At 34.5% G+C, this 24,796-nt stretch overlaps 1 protein-coding gene and 1 pseudogene across 51 annotated transcripts in view; one reads left to right on the forward strand and one right to left on the reverse strand.

Moving 5' to 3' along the window:
* The window catches only part of NDUFS4 (NADH:ubiquinone oxidoreductase subunit S4), a 696,041-nt gene that overhangs the window by 55,313 nt on the left and 615,932 nt on the right, over window positions 1-24,796 (reverse strand). For all 50 annotated transcript variants that reach the window (XM_050794140.1, XM_050794119.1, XM_050794155.1 and 47 more), the window contains one exon: window positions 20,891-20,969. In XM_050794140.1, coding sequence (XP_050650097.1) covers window positions 20,891-20,969 — 79 coding nt within the window. The remainder of the gene's footprint in view (window positions 1-20,890; window positions 20,970-24,796) is intronic.
* Window positions 23,453-24,613, forward strand: LOC126956860 (cytochrome c oxidase subunit 2-like; annotated as a pseudogene). The gene has a single exon (XR_007726507.1). The product of XR_007726507.1 is annotated as a cytochrome c oxidase subunit 2-like (transcript).

Below are 24,796 nucleotides of genomic sequence, written 5' to 3' on the forward strand. Positions count from 1 at the left end.
CTCAGGAGTTCAAAACCAGCCTGGGTAACATGGTGAACCCCATTTCTACAAAAAATAAAGCCAAAACTATCTGGGTATAGTGGTGTGTGCCTATAGTCCCAGCTACTCAGGAGGATGAGGTGGGAGGATCTCTTGCGCCCAGCAGGTCAAGACTGCAGTGAGACAAGATTGTGCCACTGCACACAGTGAGACCCTATCTCAAAAAACAAAAACAAACAAACAGAAAAAACACACCAAACAGCAACAACAAAAAAAAACCCAGAAAAGACTGACAGCTCTTCTTTTAAATGAGAAAAAAGACAATGATGCCCACCTTTACTAATTCAATTCAGTGTAGTATTGGAAGTTCTAGCCAGAGCAATTAGACAAGAAAAAGAAATAAAAGCCATCCAAACTTGTAAAGATGTATAATTATCTCTGTTCCCAGATGACTTATGTGAAAAACCCTAAAGATTTCACCAAAAAAATCTGTTAGAGATAATAAACAAATTCACCAAGGTGGCAAATATAAAATCAATATACAAAAATCAGTTATGTTCTATACACTCACAATGAAAAATCTAAAAAGTAAATTACAAAAACAACCCCATTTACAATAGCATAGAAAACAATGTAATACTTAGGAACAAATGTAACTAAGAAAACAAAAAATCTGTATACTGAAAACTACAAAACACAGTTAAAAGAAATTAAAGACATAAAGAAGCGGGAAGACATCCTGTATTCGTCAACTGGAAATGTCAGTATTGTTAAGATGACAACACTACCCAAATCAATCTACAGATTCAATGCAATCCCTATCAAAAAGTGACATTTTGGGGTAGGAAAAGAAAAATCCATCCTAAAATTCATGTGAAATCTTTGTTTCAAAACAATCTTGAAAATGAAGAACAAAGCTGGAGAACTCACAAATCCTGATTACAAAACTTACTACAAAGCTACAATAACTAGTGTGGTACTGACAGAGAATAGACATACGGGCCAATGAAATAAAATAGAGAGCCTAGAAATAAACCCTTGCATATACAGCCAACTGGTTTTTTAAAGGAGTGCCCAGATCATTCGATGTGGAAAGCACCAACAAATGGTGCAGGGAAAACTGGATATCCAATTCTAAAGAACGAAAATGAATCCTTGTCTTACACCATATACAACAGTTAACTCAAAATGGATCAAAGGGCCGGGCACGGTGGCTCACGCCTGTAGCCCCAGCTACTCAGGAAGTTGAGGTTGTAGTGAGCAGATATTGAACACTGCACTCCAGCCTGGACAACAGAGGGAGATTCCATCAAAAAACAAAACAAAACAAAACAAAAAACAGATCAAAGACCTCAATGGAAGAGCTAAAACTACAAAACTTTGAGAAGAAAACATAGGAGGAAATCTTCTTGACAGTGAATTTGGCAAGGAATTACTGGATATGACAATAAAAGTATATGCAATAAAAAAACTACAGATAAAAGACATGTCATCAAAAGTAAAATTTTTTTTTGCATCAAAGGACATCTAGCTGATAGAGGATTAATATTCAGAATATACAGAAAATTCTGAAAACTCAACAAAAAAACAACAATCCAATTCAAAATGAGCAAAGAACCTGAATAGACATTTCTCCAAAGATATATAAATGGCTAATAAACACACAAAAAGATGCTCAACATCACTAATTTATTAAGAACATGCAAATCAAAACCACACTGAGATACTACTTCGCACACATTAGGATGGCTATTATAATGAAAATGGAAAATAACACGTGTTGGTGAGGATGTAGAGAAATTGGAAACTTTGTGTATTGTTGTGGGAATGTAAAATGGTGCAGCCAACAGGGAAAACAGCATGTAGTTCCTCAAAATGCTAAACATATAATAACCACATGATCCAACAATTCTACTTTGGGGCATCTTCCTAAAAACTTGAAAGCAGAGATTTGAACAAATATTTGGACATCCATATTAATAGCAGCATTATTTCCAATAGCCCTAGAAACAATCCAAATGTTCCATGATCGATAAACTGTGATATACACATAAAATGGAACTATTATATATAGCCTTTAAAAGGAATGAAATTCTGACACATGCTATAACACAGAAAGTATAATACAGGTTATGAGGAACAGGGGAGAGCATAAAGGATAGTTACTATTTAATGGGTACAGAGTTTCTATTCGGGATGATGAAAAAGCCTGGAAATAGTGGTGATGACTGCTCAACATTATGAATGTGGTTAATGCCACTGAATTGTGCTCTTAAAAATGGTAAACTTGGTGTGCAATGTATATTTTACCACAATTTTTTTTTTTTAAAGGAAACTGGAATGACATTTTTAACTCATTCCAATCTTCAACCTAGAATTCTATATCCAACGAAAAGGTCTGCTATGAACTGAATGTTTGTATTCTCCCAAAATTTGTATAGTGAGGCCCTCATTCTAAATGTGATGGTGTTTAGAAATGGGGCCTTTGAGAGGTAATTAGGGTTAGATGAGATCATGAGAGTAAGGCGCCCTTATGAGAAGAGACATGACAAAGCTCACTTGCTTTTTCTCTCTCTCTGTGGCCATGCAGACACATCAAGGAGGTGGCCTTCTACAAGCTAGGAACAGAGCCCTCAACAGAAACGACCATGCTGGCACCTCAACCTTGGAATTCTAGCCCTCAAAACTGTTCGAAAATAAATTTCTGCTGTTTGAACCACCCAGTCTATGGTATTTTGTTGTGGCACCCTGAGCTAAGACAACGTCTTTCAAAACCGGAGTCAAAATAAAGGAATTTCCAGATAAACAAAAGCTGAGAGATTTTTGCCCAACAGAACAGCACTGTAAGACATGTTAAATAAGGCTCTTTAGTCTAAAGGAAAAGGATACCAGATGGAAATTTTATCTATATGAAGTATAATTATTAAGAGTAACAAAAATGAAAAATTTGTGAGTAAATATAAAAGATTTTTCTTCTCACTTCTAAATTTATTTAAAAGACAACTGTTTAATGCAAAAATAATAATTTACTATGAGGTTTACAACAAATACGGAAGTAAAATGTGTGTCAACATTAACAAAGGACTGGAGTGACAGGTGGAAGTATTGTTTTAAGGTTCTTATATTACATATGAAGTGATATATTATTAGTTCATGGTAGACTATGAAAAGTTAAGGATGCATATTGTAATCCCTAAAGCAACTGTAAAAAAAAAGAAAAGAAAGAAAAAGGAAATCAGGATGAATAGAAAACAAGCAGCAAGATGGTAAATTTAAACCCAATTATATCAATAAATATTTTGCACATAATTTTTTAAACACAAAATTAAAAGACAGAAATTGTCAAATTAAACAAAAAAGTAAGGTCCACATGTAAGCACGAAGGTCAAACTTTAAATATAAACTCACAAATGAGAATAAGATGTACCATACAAAAAAAAGAATAAGAAAACTGAGGCAGTTATATATTATTATCAAATTCGACTTCAGAAAAAGGAACAGCATCAGAATAAAGAAGGATATCACGCAAGGATAAAGCAACAACTTATCAAGAACACACAACAATTTTCAATGTTGATACACCACCCAACAGTGGAGTTTCAAAATAAGTGAAGCAAAAAAGTGATCCCACACACAGAGGAAAGATACCACTTATGGTCTGAGATGTTAACTCTTCTCTCTCAAGAACTAACAGAAAACGTGGATAAAAATATTGGTAAAGATATACAAAATGTGAGTGACACTACCAGTCAACTTAAAACTTAATTGAAATTTTTGGAACACCAAACTCAAAAACTGAAGAATGCATATTCCTTCAAAATGTACATGAAACATTAATCAAGACAGACTATATACTAGGTGACAAAAAAGTCTCAAGAAATCTGAAAACTGAAATCATACAGTATGTTGCTGACTACAAAATTAAATTTGAAATCAGTAATAATGTAGTTCACCAAATAAATGAAGATAAGTACTGTAGATATTTCAGAGGATGATGTTTACCTTGCATTGTTCTGGAAAGGCTTTATAACAAAACAAAAACATAGACTGAATGTAAGAATAGGGAGAAAGTTTCATAACTTCCTCAGATACATTATTTATGCCACAAACTCTGCTATAATGCATTATAAAATAATAGTAACAGTGGTACTAATGTAGTAGCAGCAGCAATAGTTAACGCTTATGTAGCACTAACTGCTATGCATTGGCCTAGTATTTAAACAGAGATTTGTGATAGAAATCTCATCAACCAGCAATACCCACCAATTTATAGTACAATGATACATAAATTTACAAGTTGATCCTCAGGATGTACTAAGCCTTGAAGTACTTCTAAATCAATGTTACATCATTAATGTGTTAAGTATTTTTTTTATACTCTAATTCTTAGATATATGGTATTTATCTATTAGGTAGAATTTGCTACACACCCCCTGTGTCAGAGTCTGAAAAGTATCCACAGAACTAGGCCATGTATATTAAAAATAAAGCCATATCTCTGAAGTTACATTGAGTTAATTGGTAAAATCCTCTCTAAAGTATTCTGTATCAATTATCTCTAGGTACCAAAAAATATTTAAAATATTGATACTTTTTTGTTTTCTTTACATTTTTTGAGATAGGGTCTTGCTATGTTGCCCAGGCTGGTCTTGAATTCCTGGGCTCAGGCAATCCTCCCACCTTGCCACTGTGCCTGGCCTAAAATGTTGATACTAAACCCTTCAATTTAGTAATCCCACTTCAAAGAATTGATTCTAAAATAAAGATGTCATCAAAGATTAGACTTAGGTATAAAGAGGTTCATTCTAGCATTGCGTATAGTTGCAAAACACTGTAAACAACCTGCAGTACAAAAGCTGCACGATGGCTGAGGTATTATGGTACAGCCAATGACAGATTATACATTCATTTATAATTATGCTTTTGAATAATTTTAAAGAAATATAGTCACATTATAATAAAGTGAAAAAACAGGATAAAAAACTATAAAACAGTTTGTCTTACATATAAATACATTAGATATGAGTGTGTTTAAATATTTATATAAAAAAGAAGTAAATTCACCAAGGCTGAGATTAAGGTGATTTTAACTTTCTTCATTACGCTTTCTTCATTTCCAAATTAATGTTTCCACAATATGTATATATAACTATGCTTTAAAAAATTTTTTTTTATTGGTAGTAAAAATTGATATATTTACGAGGACTGCAGGCACCCGCCACCACGCCCATCCTTTTTTTTTTTTTTTTTTTTTCTGTATTTTTAGTAGAAACAGGGTTTCACTATGTTGGCCAGGCTGGTTTTGAACTCCTGACCTCGTGATCCACCCGCCTCAGCCTCCCAAAGTACTGGGATTACAGGTGTGAGCCACTGTGCCCAGCCTCTAATGTGATTTTTGGTATGTCTATGCCTTACTATTAAAACCAATTATTATTATTATTATTATTGGAGATACCTCATTCAGTTGCCCGAGCTGGAGTATAGTGGCATGATCTTGGCTCACTGCAACCTCTGCCTCCCGAGTTCAAGCAATTTTCATTTCTCAGACGCCTGAGTAGCTGTGACTACAGGTGCGCGACCCCACAACCGGCTAATTTTTTGTGTTTTAGTAGGGACGGGGTTTCACCATTTTGCCCAGGCTGGTCTTGAACTCCAGAGCTCAGGCAATCTGCCCACCTCAGCCTCCCAAAGTGCTAGGATTACAGGTGTGAGCCACTCTGCCCAGCCTAAAAACCAGTAATTTTTTTAATCACACAGGGTTTAATGGCCAAATATAATAATAGGAATAAGTACTTTGGAAACTTCCTTGAAGTAATACAGTTTCAAATTTCCACCATTAAAAATAAATTATAAATGACTAAAGAAATTTCTCACTGGAAGGATAATTATATAGCAATACATCTATCTACCAATTAAAGAATTACATAGTTGATTGTCAGAAACTGTATAATGAGAGATAATATCATAGATGATATTAGTGCCACAGGCTGTTAGAAAAGGCAAGTTACATGACAAAAATCATTACCAACTATACATGTACATACATATACACACATGACTGACATAGGACCACTGTGAGGTCAACATTGGGCTCCCAGGTACCCTAGAACTCAGTACCTGCACTGCAGATTTGATTCACAAGAATGGTCTCCATAATAATTCAAAATTGATTAATAATAATAATTATAATTCCAGTTTGCTTCTCTCTCCATGCTAACAACTCCAAGTAGCAAAAAAAGGGAAGAAAAACACTTTTTACTGAATAATGAACATAAATGTGTTATTTATTTATTTTGGGGACAGGGTCTCGCTCTGTCACCCAGGCCAGAGTGCAGTGGAATGATCACGTCTCACTGCAACCTCAACCTCCTGAGTATTAATAGCTCAGCTCCTGCCTCAGTCTCCCGGGAAGTGAGGACCACAGGCACGCGCCACTACCCTTGGCTAATTTTTGTTCTTTGGTAGAGATGAGGTCTCCCCATTTGCCTAGGCTGGTCTCAAACTCCTGGGCCCAAGTGATCCTCGCACCTCGGCCTCCCAAAGTGCTGGGGTTACAGTTGTGAGCCACTGCACTCAGCCTCTCCTCTTGTTTAGTGTTGGTATTCTCAATTAACTTTCAAAACAAATATAAAAAGGTATGGTCATTTTATAAGATGAGGACACTCACAGAGGTTAAATAATTTGCTTCAGGTTATACAGCTAAAAGAAGAGATGACTAAAGATCTAAGGCTGTATTTATAATTAGTCCATGATCTTGCCAATATCCCATATATCTCACTAGAGTGAACATTTCAAATAATGTAATAATGTATAACCCATTTCTTTTTCAGTTATTAAATGTCTCTAAAAGTCCTATATATTTACAAAAGAGGAAATACGACAATTTAAAAACAAGTGCTTAGAGGGTGGGGCCACCTTTTGTCTCTCCCCACTAGTCCTGATATTGCTCCTTAGTAATTTTGGGAAAGTGAGAGAAAGAAGAAAAATGATGAAAGGAACAGAAGTATGGAATAAAAAGAATGGAAGGAAGAAGAAAATGGGAAGAAGAAGAGACAGGGGAATGGGGGAAAAAATGACAGCCAAAGAATGACACAGAAAGCCAAAACTGAAGAGAGACAGGAGAAGGCAGAAAAAATGAAAAAAATGGGAGGCAACAAGGGGGTATCAGGAAAACATGTAGCCAGAAAGGAAGAGAGAGATGACCTACAGCTACATAGCAAAAGACAGAGAGAGAGTCAAAAGACAGAGGGAAAAAGCCATACAAACTGCAAAGAGAGATTTCAAGAAGCAGAGAGAAAGAGGGGAGAGGAGAGGCAGGGCAAGAGGAAGTGGAGTTAAAGTTAAGATGAAGACAGACAACTATCACCATCAAACCATGCCACTGGCAAAAGCAAGGTGCAGAACTCAAATGTATTTGAAGCTATCAGCACCAAACTGGTGGACAGCACCTCAGCCAATTTATTCTTATCTTCCTTTACCACTATGACAAGCCTGTAACATTTTTTCCCTTGGTGGAGAAGGGGGCGGGGCAGAGAAAGAAGGGCTATGGAGAATGAGAGAGATAAGTTTATTATTCCTGGTCCCAATATTGCCTTTCTCAAAAAGCAATTTCAAATTCAGAAGATTCCTTAATAGAAAAAAAAAAAATCACCAAATTGTTATATCATATATAAAACCTATGCAAAGACAAAAATTAGGTTCCTTCAAATAAAAATGGCAGCAAACTAACCATTTTCTTTGAGCTTCTTTAAAGTTGCCCTTAATCATAATAGCTTAGTAATTTTCTAGCTTTTAGAATTAAATCAGATCAAACCACTTTTGTACTCAGAATTATATAAAGGCTTCTAATTATAATTTGAATAATACTCAAATTTCTTACTATGGGCCTAAAGGGCCTTCTCACCTGATCCAGCTCCTGCCCACACCTCTGATCTCATTTTATTCTCCTTTCTTGTTATGTCATATCTTTCCATCTGTTATTTGACTACTACCAGCTACACTTTTGGTCATTAGCTTTTCCCTTTACTCAAAATGCTCTTACCTTAGATTCTCACATAGCTGCTTCTTTCTCATCAATTCAGATCTTAATTCACATAGCACACCATCTCAAAGTGGGTTTCGTTGACTGCCCTACTGAAATGACCCCTATTTCACCCAAACCTCAGCTATTCTGTCTCATCACCTAGCTTTGTTTTTTCCATAATATTATCTATGAAAAATACCGTAATTATTTATGAATAAAGCTAGCATATGCTTAAGCATGAGAATATAAGCTCTAAGGACATGGATGTTGTGCTTTGTTCATAGCTACATCCCCATATGCTTAAAAAAATTGCATGAAGGAAGGAAAGTATAGTAATATTTTACATTATAAATAAGAGACAAGCAAAAAATCTCTTGAATGATCTTCATATATTGTCCTAGATGAAAACTACTAGACCGAGAGGAGTTTTAATCTCAGAACAACCTAGGCACAGGCTATAGCAGCCATATTTGAATGTTTAAGATATTATAATGCATACTAAATCAGAAATCTGGTTTTAATTCTTTGGATGTCAAATCTTAAACTACCTAATTAGGTTTAAAAATTATCTTTAATTGATACATCTTAACACAATACATACTCAGTAGTCACTGGAATAGATGTACATCAGTACACTAATCAGATCCTCAGTTCTTTAAGTTAGCATTCTCAGTCCAACATTTTAGTATATTTCTGTATCCTGTATGTTGTTTAGAGAAAGCTAAGTTTATTTTTCATGTCTATTTTATTGGAAGCATTAACATTTTAAAAACTCTCATCAACTAACATGCAATATGCTGAAAGCCTTTAGAAGTAAAGTATTAAACATGAAACAACAACTGAACAAAAAGCCTATTCACATGTTTCTAGAAAAGTATGCCTTATAAAGAAGCGGCTTTGTGGAGACATCGTATACTGCATACAGTAAAACTTCCATATCACTGCCCTATTTTTCAAACTTTCCCATCTTGTAAAACATAAATATCTCACATACTTGCAGGTGGTATTTTGAAGAACAGAATAGAAGCAGAGACTAGGTCATATAAAATTAGAAAGCCTGAACACAGAAATAGAATCAAAGTTTTCTAGTCTCAAATTTTAAAGTCTACATTCTCCTTTCTTTTGCTCTCATTCTATTCTGAGATACATGATATAAAAAGAAAACATAACTGTCACCAAAAGATGCTACTTCTATTTCTCTACCTCCTCTCACCCTACCTTCATTGAGAACTTACTACAAAATGATAGATATAAGGCTTTAACAAGTTTAAGTATTTGGATTAATTCTTGGGTTATAAAATTATCTGGCAAGCTAGCTAATTCAAAAGCTATAACTTTAAAAACAAAGTACTATTTACTACCAAAAAGACCAAAACAAAACAAAAAACTCCAAAACCAAACTCAAATACAGTGTAAAATAAAGCATCAGGTATCTATCTGCATACACTAATATAAATTTGATGGTTTCTTTACAATTACATTCAGTTAAATGAAAAGTATTAGATAAGTAATTTTCAAGGAGATAATATACAGTTTATGTACTTCAGATTCACTAATGAGTAACAGACTAATAATATATTTTCCGATATAAATGAGTACTCTCTAGAATATGACAAAAAACCTAAACTTAAAATCCAAACAAATAAAATATTATCAATTCTATTTTCTTGAGAGCCAAAGTTTCCTACATAATAACATGCAAGAATTTTAAATTCTTGAAAGCAAGTGCCAAGTACTATACACAATTTCCATACACAGCAGGTAGTAAAGCAAGAAAAGAACTGACACAGTTACTCTCCTTAAAAGAGACATACAAAGGAGAACTGTTACACAGCACTAGCATACTACAGGTCTATGCATTAAAGATGTTGTGGCTATTAACAGTTTAAACCTTTACTGTATTTTGCTAATTGGTACATAGAACTTTAAACCTTTTGAAAGATACAACATTTCAGTCAGTTCAATTCTCCAGTATTGTTCAAGTATTCCAAGTAGGAACAAAGAGGAAAATAAATCTGCTTTAATTGCTGAAGAATCACAGATAATAGAGATGGCTGAATACTGTAGGGGAAAGATCTTTTGTTCCTTAAACAATTTAAATATAGAACCTAAGTTTTAATGGTTCCTGTCTGTATATAAAAACTGTAATACTTAACATTCATTTTCTTTGTGATATTTAGTAAATCTAAGTTTATATAGCTTGATACTACATAAAAACATTTCAATAAGCATATATTTTAAACAACAAAGTTCTGCAGAATTTTACTTATCTAAAGAATTTAGAAATAATTACATTTGAAAAATAGTAACTGATTTGATTTAATGATCATCATAGTTAAATATAACAGGTTTTAAAATCGTATCAAGGAAAGCAGAAAACATTCATTTTAAACGATTAACTATTTTGATAAACTTTCAACTATTTAAGAGCATGTTTTATTTATAAACATAAAAACAAACTTTTAATATTAATTCATGTTTATAGATATATGTCATGAGATTAAAAATATGAAATACAATGTAATAATCTTCCAAACATGTAAAGCAATCACTTTTTTTATGATTATTTACTGATTAACTTACACAAAAAGTACAAAAAAAAAGAACTTTCCTTCTAGCTTCAGGAAGTCTTAACGTTTTTCATTACTTGAGTCTGGTATTTTTCAAAATCAATCTCTCCTACACACACACGACAGTACTAAAAAAGGAACAATTAAGGAATGACCATTTCACTATGAAATCTACACTTCCAAAATCACTAGTCATTACTTTTTCCTTAGAATTTTAAGCAACAGTATTGCTGCAATCTTAAAGGCTATTCATCCTTTTTTTTTTTTTCCAATAGCTTGTGGGTAGTGTAAAAACTGACACAGGGAAATACATTGTAAAAAAAAAACAAAAAACAAAAAAACTATATTTGCTTTTAAAACAAAATTTACTGCAACAAACATTTATCTTTAGTCATGATTCTTCTCTTTTTATATTAGAAGTTTCATCTAAGTAAAAGAATAAAAATAAGTATTTTGTGGGATGAAACACTTGAAGAAACACTATACATATTTAGTGAAAGTCCTAAAGAAAAAAACCCACACGCTAAACTGCCACCATGGTAGGTTCTCAAAGGCTGCTATTCTTTGATGTAAAATGAAATACTACTTAGTGAATAAAACATAAAAAACTCCTGTCTACCCTTCAAAGAGACATATCCTTTGACCCAGAGCTCCAGACTAAAGCCTTGAAATTTTTGCACAAGAATGCTGCGTGAGTAAAGTCCAGACAAAACAGACACTTGAGATGCTAGAAAGCTGTATAACCCCAATTGCAGACACTACTCTTTCCAATAATCTAGCAGAGATACCACTGCCATACACCAAAAGAAAGTAATCTCACCAAAAGAAAACTGACCCCTTAGAGGGGGAAAAAAAAGTAAATAGTCAAAGCAAAAGCAAGCCTTTAACTTAGGGTTATCTTTTTGTGTAGGTCACCTCTTAATTATCAATTTTTAATTCAAGTTAGCAGACTTATATAAGTTTTAATCTATAAACCTTTAATATGTCAGGAAGAAAAAACAACATAAATAAATACTTGTACAGCAAATGTAGTTGTTTTATTTTCGAAGGCTTGCAAAAACCATTCAATTTTACAAACTTCTTAGAGTAAGTTAAAGTAATAAAAAAAATTTTAACTATTACAAATTGACAAAAAAAATTGTATTAAATAACCTGCTGCTGCTTACAGACATTCTAAAACAGCAATATTAAAACCTCATCGGCTGAGCATGCTACCAGTACTGCGTGCTAATTAATCAAACAGCAATTTATTTATCACAAGCCTCAGCAAGTACCAAAGTGTAAGTGCTGTTTAATTGCTATTTGGAAGAAATTTTCAAGTAGCAAAATACAACCAATTGGCAACATTCAGAATACTGACAACATTTGTTTTACATGCACATCTAATTTTTAAATAAAGATATTAGAGTGTTAAAAATGTCCAAAGTATTAGGATTTTACATTAATAGCATTGTGTTATAATTTCTCAAGAAAGTTTTGAAATAATAGATGTCCTTCCCCACTCCACATACCTCCGAAAGATTTAAGTTTTACAGATTGCTAAATAAAAAGTTTCCTTTTTCACATACATTTAAATTGAGGATGCATATCTAACTATACTACCTCTGTAAAAGTTAAAACAGGTGGTGCTTAATAGTTTTTAAACAAAATAACTCAGTATATAAATGAAAACAATGTAAAGTGTCAATACAACACTGAAGCATAGTGCCTGGCACATGTAAGTATTTATTGAATAAATAAACGAAGAATGAAGGAAAGATAGCAGCCAACATGATTTACATAAAAACAATATATTACTGTCTAAACTATTAAAGCTTATTTTGTGTCATTTTTAATAAGAAATTGAAACTACTCCTATATTTTCGGAGGGTATTTTTCTATTTTCTTAGTAATATTTTAACTGTACTAAACAGTCATATAAGGCAATTGTCACAAACAAGGAATCAGGGTGTAAAAAACGGGCTAAAAAATGATTAGAAAGCAAATTGAAGGTATACCTATGTAGGACTAATTTATATTTTGGTTGTTTTTTAGGGGAATACCTACTTAAAATCTTTAAAGAGCATTGCAAATTTAACTTCTCTCTTTTCTATAGCTGAAGTGAATATAAAAAAGACAACATGTTCATTGGACTTGGGTATTCATCAAATGTCCTGAAAGGAGACTGAGGTGGAGGGAGGCATAAAGAAAAAAAAGTTACCCTTATAATAAAGCACAAAGGCAAAGACATTCTTCACCTAACCTCCATGGCACAGCTCCTCCTGCAACAAAAACCAAGGGCCAAGCAAACAACCATTCATAAGATCTCCTTAGTATCTGTAGGAAGTATCATATATTAGGAAATAATGGTACAGCCCACAAAAAGTTTTTTTTTGTTGTTTTTTTTGTTTTTTTTGTTTTTTTTTAAGCATTGTGCTTCTAAACATAAGCTTACAGGATTATTTTCAGATGCTGTCATCTACTCTTTTGATATTTACATTCTTGTTAGTTTCAAGAGTAAAAAGATTAGTTAGCAGTTTATACATAACAAACTAAAATTGACTAATTAGAAGCACAGAAAGTACTCTGATACCATATTCTTTATTAACAATAATCCAGGATTTGCCACAATTTTATTATCTGAAGATTTGTACTCAACAATGTTAACTTTGTATATAGTTCCAAAATGAAAGAATGGATTCTTGCACTAGAAAATGCTAGGCAGACTTTTCCTTTCTACATTTTATGCCTAAAAGAAAGATAGGATACATGTTGTTGATATACAATTGATGTTCAGAAAAAAAAAACACAATTTTTTTCTTCGTATTTATATTAGCACTGATATCCACAAAGTACTATGAAAATTCTTGTAATTTATTATATACTGTATAGAAAATTCTAAAATGTAACAGTAAAAAAATAAAATAAACTTTATTGGGTAAGATGTCCTTTCAGTGACTCTGTGAATATGTTAAAAATGATGATCACATACTAAAGATGGATGAAAAGAAACACAACTTGATAACAGCACACATAAGAAAGAATCTGAGGTTTTAGCTCTCCATGAAATCCACATAAGAAGTATGACAACCTAAATTTAAAGTTGCCTTACTAGAACTGCTATGATTAAAAGGAATAAGGCAATAATCCCCACCACATCTGTAGTATGAAAAATTCTGGTAAAAACATTTTAAAAGAGATTCAGTCAAACTGACTGGCAATCAAGATGATTAACTGACTGGAACTCATCTGAAATAAATCAAAGCCCTGGCGATGTTTAACCCAGAAAAGAGAAGACTTAGGAGAATGATTCGCAAGCTTTTTGATGTTGAAATTCCTTTATACTGTTAAAAGCTACTGGGACTCCAAGGTTTTGTTTTTAAAAGATATAGGCATATCTCATTTTATGAACTTTGCTTTACTGTGCTTCACAGATTAATGGTGCTTTGTTGGGTTTTTTTTGTTTTTTGTTTTTTTTTTCCAAATTTAAGGACTCTGGCAACCCTCTGTTGAGAAGTCTACTGGTGTGTGCTCACTTCAAGTCTTTGTGTCACATTCTGACAATTCTTCCAATATTTCAAACTTTTGCATTATTATATCTGTTACAGTGCTCTGTGATCAGTGATCTTTGATGTTACTATTGTAACTGTTTTGGGGTGCCACAAACTGCGTCCATATTAGATAGCAAACTAAATTAATAAAGGTTGTGTGTGTCCTCCACTGACAAGCCATTTCCTCATACCTCACCCTTTCCTTGGGTCTCTCTATTCACTGAGACAATAATACTGAAATTAGGCCAGTTAATAACCCAACAATAAGAGTTCAAGTGAAAGGAAGAGTCTCCTGTCTCTCACTTTAAGTAAAAATTTAGAAATGATTAAGCTAGGTGAAGAAGGCATGTCAAAAACCTAGACAGACCAAAAGCCAGGCCTCTTGCACCAAACAGCCAAGCTGCGAATGCAAAGGAAAAGTTATTGAGGAAAAGTTACAAATGCTATTCCAGTGAACACATGAATGATAAGAAAGCTAGACAGCCTTATTGCTAACTGGAGAAAGTTTCAGTGGTCTGGATAGAAGATCAAACCAGCTACAACATCCCCTTAATTCAAAGTCTAATACAGAGCAAGGCCCTAAGTCTCTTCAATTCTATGAAGGCTGAGAGGGGAGGAAAGCAGAGGTTGGCTCAGGAGGTTTAAGGAAAGAAGCCATCTATATAACATAAAAGTGCAAGGTGAAGCAGCAAGTGCTGAGGGAGAAGCCACAGCAAGTGATCCAGAAGATCTAGGTAAGATAACTGACGAAGGTGGCTATACTAAACAACAGATTTTCAATGTACAGCCTTGTATCAGAAAAAGATGCCAGTTAAGACTTTCATAGCAAGAAAGAAGTCAATGCCTGGCTTCAAAGCTTCAGAAGACAGGCTGACTCTTAGAGGCCAATGCAATTCCAGTGCTCACTGACCACTCTGAAACCCTAGGGCCCTTAAGAATTATGCTAAATCTCTTCTGCCTCTGCTCTATAAATGAGTAACAAAGTCTGAAGGCAATAAAGCTGTTTACAGCATGGTTTACTAAATATTTTATGCCCAGTGTTGATATCTACTGCTCAGAAAAAAAGATTATTTTCAAAATATTACTGCTCACTGACCATGCACCTGGTCACCCAAGATGGAGATGTACAACGATGTCATTTTCATGCTTGCTAACACAACATCCACTCTGCAGCCCGTGGACTAAGGAGCAATTTTGACTTTCAAGTCTTATTATTTAGGAAACACATTTCATAAGGCTATAGCTGCCATAGAGAGTGATTCCTCTGATGGATCTGAACAAAGTAAATTGAAAACATTCTGGAAAGGATTCACCATTCAAGATGCCACTAAGAACATCTGTGATTCATAGGAGATGAAAATAGCAACATTAGCATGCGTTTGAAAGAAATTAAGTCCAAAACCTTAAACTGGGAGAACCTTTCCCTTTCTTTCCTCTTCCTTCTTCACTTCTCACTTATTGTCACCTTGTAATATTCAGAGAGCACTTGGATTATGGATCTGAACAGAGAAATGCTTACAGATAATCATTAACCCACATGCGAATAACTTATACTTAAAGATGGGATGGAGTTGTAAAGTGCTTTTATAATACAATATAATTGTTAAAGGCAAGGGTTGACTCTTCGTTTTATTTTGACATGGCATGTCCTGAAATAAATATTGATTTGATATGGAAAAACAAAAACAAAAAACAAAAACAAAAAAGAAAGAAGTTGAATCCAACCCTCATGAATGACTTTGAAGGGTCTAAGACTTCAGTGGAGGAAGTCATTGCAGATGTGGTAGGTGGAGCCTAAAGAAATGATTAAGTTGCTACAATCTCATGATTAAACTGGAACAAATGAGAAGCTGCTTCTCATGCATGAGCTAAGTCGTATCTTGAGATAGAATCTACTCCTGATAAAGACTGTGAACGTTGTTGAAATGACAACAAAGGATTGATTATTCCATAAACTTAGCTGATAAAGCAGCAGTGGGGTTTAAGAGGCTTGACTCCAATTTTGAAAGAAGTTTTACTGTGAGTGAAATGATATCAAACAGTGTCACACACTACAGAGAAATTTTTCATGAAAGGAAGAGTCAATCAGTGTGTCAGAGTTCATTGTTGTCTTATTTTAAGAAATTACCACAGCCACCCCAACCTTCAGCAACCAACACCCTGATCAGAGTCAGTAGCCATCAACATGGACGCAAGACCTTCCACCAGTCAAACGATTACAATTCCCTAAAGGCTCGGCTGATTGTTAGCATTTTTGAGCAATAAAATGTTTTAAAATTAAGGTATGTACATTATTTTTTAGACATAATGCTATTGCACACTTAGCAGACCTCAGTGTGGTAGAAACGTAACTTTTATACGCACTGGGAAGCCAAAACAAAATTTCATGACTCACTTTAATGTGGTATTTGTTTAACTGTGGTGGTCTGGAACCAAACCAGCAATATCTTCAAAGTATGCCTGTATATCCATAGATATCTATCACATAATAAATTAAAATGAAGAAAAAAATTAATTTTAAATAAGCCAGTTATGTAATAATATAAAGATTTTAATTTTAAAAACGCTATTTTCAAAAACTAAAAAGTGAGAAGAGTGGCACTCATTTGCATTTTGGCACTCGTTTGAAAATTTAATATCTAGCTTAATGGAGGACAGCTGAATTCTAACATCTGTTCTTGCATTCAAACCATTTTGGTGGATTGTTTCTATTGCAATATATAAAGGAAACTCATTATCATACAGATATGTTGTTAGAAGAAGGAGCAAAATTTTGATAGCCCTAATATTTTCATACTTGATTACCTTAAAAATCCATTGTTCTATTTTGTACTTTAAAGGAAATGTTTACCCATATGTATGATTTTATATCAGGCACTGGCCATATGAAAAATACTGGTTCACAGAGGTATACAGATATTCCAAACGTTAATATATTGTGTTACACAGTATCAAAAATCACATCTGTTACCAATCCCGCTAGAACAGTCTTTTTTTTCTTTTTTTATATAATTTCAATTTTTAATTTTAGAATCAAGAGGTACATGTGCATGTTTGTTACCTGGGTGTATTTTGTGATGCTGAGATTTGTGGCAGCTAAATCCCATCAACCTAGCACTGAGCATAGTACACAATGTTAGAATTTTTATAGAACTTAATTCTGCCATTGATGTGATTGAGCTTGACATCCTTCTAGTATGTAAAGACTGTTCCGGGAGTGAGAGATGAGCACAAGGGTTCAAATACTAACACTGCATTTGAAGTGTATCATGGGCAACACTTCCTTGAAGTGACAGGTTCATTTTCAAGAAAATGTCTGTCATATACCAAAAATAATAACCAATTGATTTCAGCTGGAGAACCACAGTGACATTCTGGCCTGATCTACAGTTTTTTATTAAAAAACCGAAAAGTATGGTTGTATTTGTACTGAACGTATACCTCCATTTTTCTTGTCATTATTCTTTAAACAGTACAGTATAACAGTTACATTGTATTAGGCATTATAAGTTTTCTAGAGATGATTTAAAGTATATGGGAGAATATGCATAGTTTATATGCAAATACTATGCCATTTGATATCAGACTTGATATAGTTTGCATATTTGTCCCTGCCCAACTCTCATGTTGAAATGTAATCCTCAATGTTGAAAGTGGGGACGGATGGGAGGTGATTAGGTTATGGAAGCAGATATCTCATGCATAGCTTAGTGCTGTCTTAGTGATAGTGAGTTCTTATGGGATCTGGTTATTTAAAAGTGCATGGCAGCCGGGCACAGTGACTCACGCCTGTAATCCCAGCACTGTGGGAAGCTGAGGCAGGTGGATTACCTGAGGTCAGGAGTTCGAGGCCAGCCTGGTCACCAGGGTGAAAACGTCTCTACTAAAAATACAAAAATTAGCTGGGCATGGTGGCGGGTGCCTGTAATCCTAGCTACTGGTAAGGCTGAGGCACACCACTTGAACCTGGAGGCGGAGGTGGCAGTGAGCCGACTTTGCACTGCTGCACTGGGCGACAGAGTGAGACTTTGCTTCAAAAAAAAAAAAAAGGGAGGAAAAAAAAGTGTATGGCACCACCCCGTCCCTTGCACATGTTTTTGCCATGTGATGTGCCTGCTCCCGCTTCACCTTCCACCATGAGTAAAAGCTCCCTAAGGCCTCAGAAGCCAAGTAATGTTGGTGCCATACTTGTACAGCCTGCAGGACCATGAACCAATTAAACTTCTTTTCTTTATAAATTACCCAGTCTCAGGTATTTCTTTCTTTTATTTTTTATTTTTTTATTTTTTTGAGACAGAGTCTCGCTCTGTCGCCTAGACTGGAGTGCAGTGGTGCCATCTCGGCTCACTGCAAGCTCCATATAGTTTGCATATTTGTCCCTGCCCAACAAATGGGTTCACGCCATTCTCCTGCCTCAGTCTCTCAAGTAGCTGGGACTACAGGCGCCCACCACCATGTATGGCTTATTTTTTTTTATTTTTAGTAGAGACGGGGTTTCACCACGTTAGCAAGGATGGTCTTGATCTCCTGACCTCGTGATCTGCCCGCCTTGGCCTCCCAAAGTGCTGGGATTACAGGCATGAGCCACCACGCCCAGCCTCAGGTATTTCTTTATAACAATATGAGAACAGTCTAACACAGGACTTAAGTATCCATTGATTTTAGTACTTGAGGGGAGTCCTAGAACCAATCCCCTTACAGGTACTGAGGGACAACTAATACTTCAAGAAAGATATAACAAAGCTGGGGAAAATCTATATAGGGCAAGAAAATTCAACAGTATGCAACCAAATGACATATAATTAAAAATACCAAACCAATCCAGTCTGTCTACCTCTCTGATACACTTCATAGCACTCTGTTTCGGGCAATGTATTACTGGCTGACTCACTCATTCTTCAAACTAGAAAGAAGAGAACTTAGAAGGGTTATTAGTGAACTCTAAAATTTGAAAACTATAGAAAACGCAACCTCTTGAGAGTTAAAAAAGATGCTAGTAGGAAAAATTAAAATAATAGTGCTCTCATTAATGAATATACAGGATGTGAAAATCATCCTCACCTCATACACACATAACTGCCTCATTTCTTTTGTTTTGTTTTGTTTTGGAGATGGGAGTTTCCCTTGTCGCCCAGGCTGGAGTGCAATGGCGCAATCTCGGCTCACTGCAACCTCTGCCTCCCAGGTTTAAGTGATTCTCCTGCCTCGGCCTCCTAAGGAGCTGAGATTACAGGCACTCGCCACCACACCCAGCTAACTATTTGTATTTTTAGTAGAGACGGGGTATCACCGTGTTTGTCAGGCTGGTCACGAACTCCTGACCTGGTGATCCGCCCACCTCAGTCTCCCAAAGTGCTGAGATTACAGGCATGAGCCACCATGCCCGGCCCCTCATTTCTTTTATACTTGACTAAGCAACTGGTGTTTGATTAACATTTAAAGAATAGGTAGATGGTGACTGGATGAAGACCTCAGGGTTAGTAAAAAGCATCCAGGTAGAGTGAACAGAACTCCAAATGCCTTGAAGCAGGAAAAAGAATAGCAAGTTCCAGGCTTGATGTGGCTAGACCACAGAATATAAAACACAGTAGTATAAGATAAACCTAGAGAGGAAGGCAGGAGTTAAATCATGCAAGATGTCAAAGGCCATGTTAGGATTTTAATGTTTACTCTAAAGGCAATGGAAAGCACCAAAGCACGCAAAGAGGGTGACAATACCAGCATTTCAAAGACGATTTTGGCCATCCTAAGGAAAATTAATCAGATTAGGATTAAAGAGTCTAGGGAGATCAGGTAAGAGACCACTGTAGAAATCTAGGTGAAAGATGATGTAACCTAGATTAGGATGATGACAATGTCAATAGGTAGACCTAAGAGATAATTTTAAAATAAAACCAGTCAGCATAAGATGTGAATTTTCCAAACTGTCTCTATTTACTTATACATTTATTTGTCTGTATCTTTAATGGTACAAATAGAAATTTAAGTGTGACCTATTACTTAGATTATGTTTATAGGCTCAAAGTTGAGTGATAAAATACTGTACAATAATAAAGGGGGTAGCTAAGAAACACACCTATATATCTGATAATGATAAAACAGATATAAAATGAAAAGCATACATATACAATTACTCAATTCTATCAGAAGTTTTGGAAACATTACAAAATGTATGCTATTGAAGCATAAATATTAAGTTGCATGTAAAGTAACAGACCACACTCTAAAAAATTTTATAAGTGATGGCTGCCAAAATTCTGTTTGTTACTGATTTACAAAAGATTATTACTCATTTGTTGTTAGTCTTGCTAGTTGTAATCTCTCATACATATGAAGAAATAAAATGTGTGTGTGTGTATACATATACACATATATACATACAGTGACAATAAATATTGTATGCTTCCAGGAAAACCTAATATACTTAGTTTTAGACAGTACTAGCAAGTATCTCACAACTTAAATAGGAGTGCAACTGAGAAAATAAAAAGCAAAACATTCATTACAAAAAGTAGTGAATGTTCTAACTGCTAGTTATAAACACCACAAAAATGAAAGCCTTTCATAATTTTAATATATTAATATTTGCATATGATTTTATTTTTGTATATAATGCTTAATATAAATTATCTTTTGATGACAAATATTTCTTCTTAAAATTTAGGTATAATCTAGAAATTCAAATTCAAACCACTTTCCTGAAAACTTGGAACACCATACTGAATATCTATAGTACAAAAATAACCCTGAAGGCAGAACCATAGCAGTGTGTAGTAGAAAATTCTTACCAATTTTTCATCAACTGTTATGAGTTGTGTGTCTTGAGTCTGGTCCTGTGCCAATCTCCATGTGGAAGTGCTCAATGACCTGCAGTGCAAGACTTTAAGTTAAGAAAGGATCCAGGCAATGAGAGGAGAGACAGACAAATCTTACATAAACAAGCTACTTTAACAATATCTGTCTTATTTAAAAAAAAAAAAAAAAAAAAAAAGGAAAGGAAAGAAAGAGAAGAGGGCACAAAAGTCCTTTTTCTCTGCAATTAGTTCTGTCTGCTGAGTTTTTGGCAGACTCACTTGACAGTTCACAACAGGCTGCGCTTTATGTCAGTCTTCAGGCTCTCTGTCACAGAAAGGCCACCAGTGACAACTACTGTACTGCTGTCTATGAGTGTACAGTGGCTGATTTGTCACGACCAGCCAGAAACATGCAAAGCTATACCAATTGTTCTGGAACACTGATTCTTAAATGGATGGCATCAGAAATGAAAAGAAAAAAATCCCAATCATAATAAAAAGTTTCTTCACTCTAATTTCACACCAAAAGTACTTTACATGGGAATGATTTGTATAATTATTTTAACTAATGTTATTAGTTTAGTTCTGTAGCCCATTCACAAAATGGGAGAAATAAAATTGGTTAAAATGAAAATATTAGGTTAGAAGTAAAATGGACAGAGAATCTAGCCCCTTTACATTAGCATTTTCCTACTGTCTCTCCAATTACTTAACATTAACGGACGCTTCATGTACACATTGTTGTTTATATTACTGAACGTCATACCTATCCCTGACTGTGCTGTGGCATTTTAGCATCTTAAAGAGTTTTCCAAACTATTAGGCTATCTGATATAGATTTCTCTTGCAAAAAAGTAAGTATATACAACTATGGCTCAAATTTCCAACCCAAATATATGGATTTGGTACTTTCTTTTTTTTAATACAATATATTCACTATCATAGTTTTAATGCAACATAATAACCAATAATTGACAAAAATAATTGACACAAATAGTTGAACTTTTTGTGCTATAAGTTCAACTTTTGATAATGTGTACACAGTCATATAGAAAACCTTCTTAGTTATAATTTAAAGATAACATAATACAAGAGGCTTTACTGCTTTATGAATCTACTTTAAAATGTGTCAATTATTTCCCAAATTTAAGGTATTTTGTAATTCTTTATCATTGTAAATGCCCCACTCAGAAATACACCTACACAAAATGTATTAACATGGAAATAACTTTAGATGATTTACACAAACTTAAAATATATGTCCTGGTTGTTGTATTAAAGTATAATTAAGCACCTCTTAATATCTATTTTATTTTGGGAATCATTAAGGTCAATAACATGGCAATAAAAAATTTAAATACTTTAAAATCCACATATTACAAGAAAAACACTGGGTAATGATAAGAGAACTCATGAGAACCTGAAATATCAGAAAATGTCATCACAGTTTCTAAATACAGTAAGGAGTTCCCCCTCATCCTTGCAGGATACATTTTAAGACGCCCAGTGGATGCCTAAAACTGTTGATAGAACTGAACCCTACATATACTGTTTATTAAATACATACGCACCTATGATAAAGCTTAATTTACAAATCAGGCAATAAGAAATTAACAATAACTAATAATAAAACAGATCAATTAAGTAAAATAAAGATTACTTGAAAACAAGCACTGCAATACTGAGACAGTCAGTCTTATCACCAAGATGGCTACTAAGTTTCGACTAACACAGGCAGGTATCCTATACAACCTGGATAAACTAGATAAAGGGACGATTCACATCCTGGGTGAGACAGAGTTGGATGGCATGAGATTTCATCACACTACTCAGAATGGAGCAAATATTAAATTCATGAATTGTTTTGGGAATTTTCCACTGCATATTTTTGGACCACAGTTGACCGTGGGTAACTAAAACCGTGAAAAGCTACACTATATTTTCTCAAATGAAGCCACTTGTTAGATGAAAACAGTACAAATTATTAGGTAGATTAAAACTCTATACCCATTTTGTGCAATTTTTTACTGCAAAGGGGATTTAACTTACAACAATTATGTCATAATTGTTTAAGAAAATCTTAGTATATATTAGTTGTAATCCAAAGTAAAGTTCTTAATTTATAAAACCATATTTTACTTTAAGGATAGGTATACTTTAATAATTTTATATTAAAATACATACATAATTTACTTTAAGGATAGGTATACTTTAATAATTTTAGGTTAACCTCCAACTTACTGTAATAATACAGTTATATAACATCTTTTATAAACATGTGAAATTATTATAAACAAATGAACTGATAAAAATTTATATCAAGCTGTATGTAAAAGACAAGACAATAAAAAGGGCAAAAATGTTAAGTAAAACAATCCTACCATAAAGTTAAAACTCACAATAAAAATCTGTGGTAAAAAAATTTTTTTAAGATAGGTTAGACTGCAAAGAGGGATTTTAATTTTTATTTAAAATATATGTATATATTTCAGAAAAATCTGCCTAAATTAAAATGTGCTTGTGTAAATGATACAACTTACACAAGCACACATCAGGCTATACACTAAACCAAACCTGTGCCAAAGCCCACTTCATCATTATATTCGTAGGCGTAAATTTAACCTTCTTTCCACAACACTTCCTTGGCCTGTCCGGAATACCCCGACGCTATTCTGATTACCCCGATGCCTACACTACATGAAACATCCTATCATCTATAGGCTCCTTCATTTCACTAGTAGCAGTAGTTTTAATAATCTACATAATCTGAGAAGCCCTTGCTTCAAAACGTAAAGTACTACTAATCGAACAACCCCTTACTAGCCTAGAATGACTAAATGGCTGCCCTCCACCTTATCACACATTCGAAGAGCCAGCCTATATTAAACTAAGTGAAAAAGGAGAGAGTCGAACCCCCTAGGACTGGTTTCAAGCCAGTCTTATAGCCCCTATAACTTTTTCAACAAGATATTAGAAAAGTCATTTCATAGCCTTGTCAGAGCTAAATCATAGGCCAAACCCTATATATCTTACATGGCCCATCCAGTTCAACTAAGCCTGCAAGACGCCACATCTCCTGTTATAGAGGAATTAATTACCTTCCATGACCACGCTTTTATAGCCATATCTTTAATTAGCTTCCTAGTGTTATATGCCTTACTCTCAACGCTCACAACAAAACTAACCAATACTAAAATCACAGACGCCCAAGAAATAGAGACTATCTGAACTATTTTACCCGCAATTATCTTAATCCTAATTGCCCTTCCATCCTTGCGCATCCTATACCTGACAGATGAAGTCAACGACCCATCCTTCACCATCAAATCAATTGGACACCAATGATACTGAACCTACGAATACACAGACTATGGAGGCCTAATTTTCAACTCCTACATACTACCCCCACTATTCTTAAACCCAGGAGACCTCCGACTCCTAGAAGTTGACAATCGAGTAGTCCTCCCAATTGAAGCCCCTGTACATATAATAATTACATCTCAAGACGTCTTACATTCATGGACTATCCCCACACTAGGCCTAAAAACAGATGCGGTACCCGGACGCCTAAATCAAACCATTTTCACAGCTACACGACCCGGCGTCTATTACGGGCAATGCTCAGAGATCTGTGGCGCAAACCATAGCTTCATGCCAATTGTTGCAGAACTAATCCCACTAAAAATCTTTGAAATAGGACCTGTATTTACCCTGTAAACAACCCGTTTCCTCTCTTTCCTCCTAGCATCCCGCCCCTCAAACTCTCAAAATACCCTACAAACCCATTGTAAAGCTATCCTAGCATTAACCTTTTAAGTTAAAGACGGGGACACACCCCTACAATGAAATGCCTCAGTTAGATACATCGACGTGATTCACCACTATCATAACAATGCTCCC

This window comes from Macaca thibetana, chromosome 6 (assembly GCF_024542745.1).
Source record: "Macaca thibetana thibetana isolate TM-01 chromosome 6, ASM2454274v1, whole genome shotgun sequence".
NCBI lineage: Eukaryota > Metazoa > Chordata > Mammalia > Primates > Cercopithecidae > Macaca > Macaca thibetana.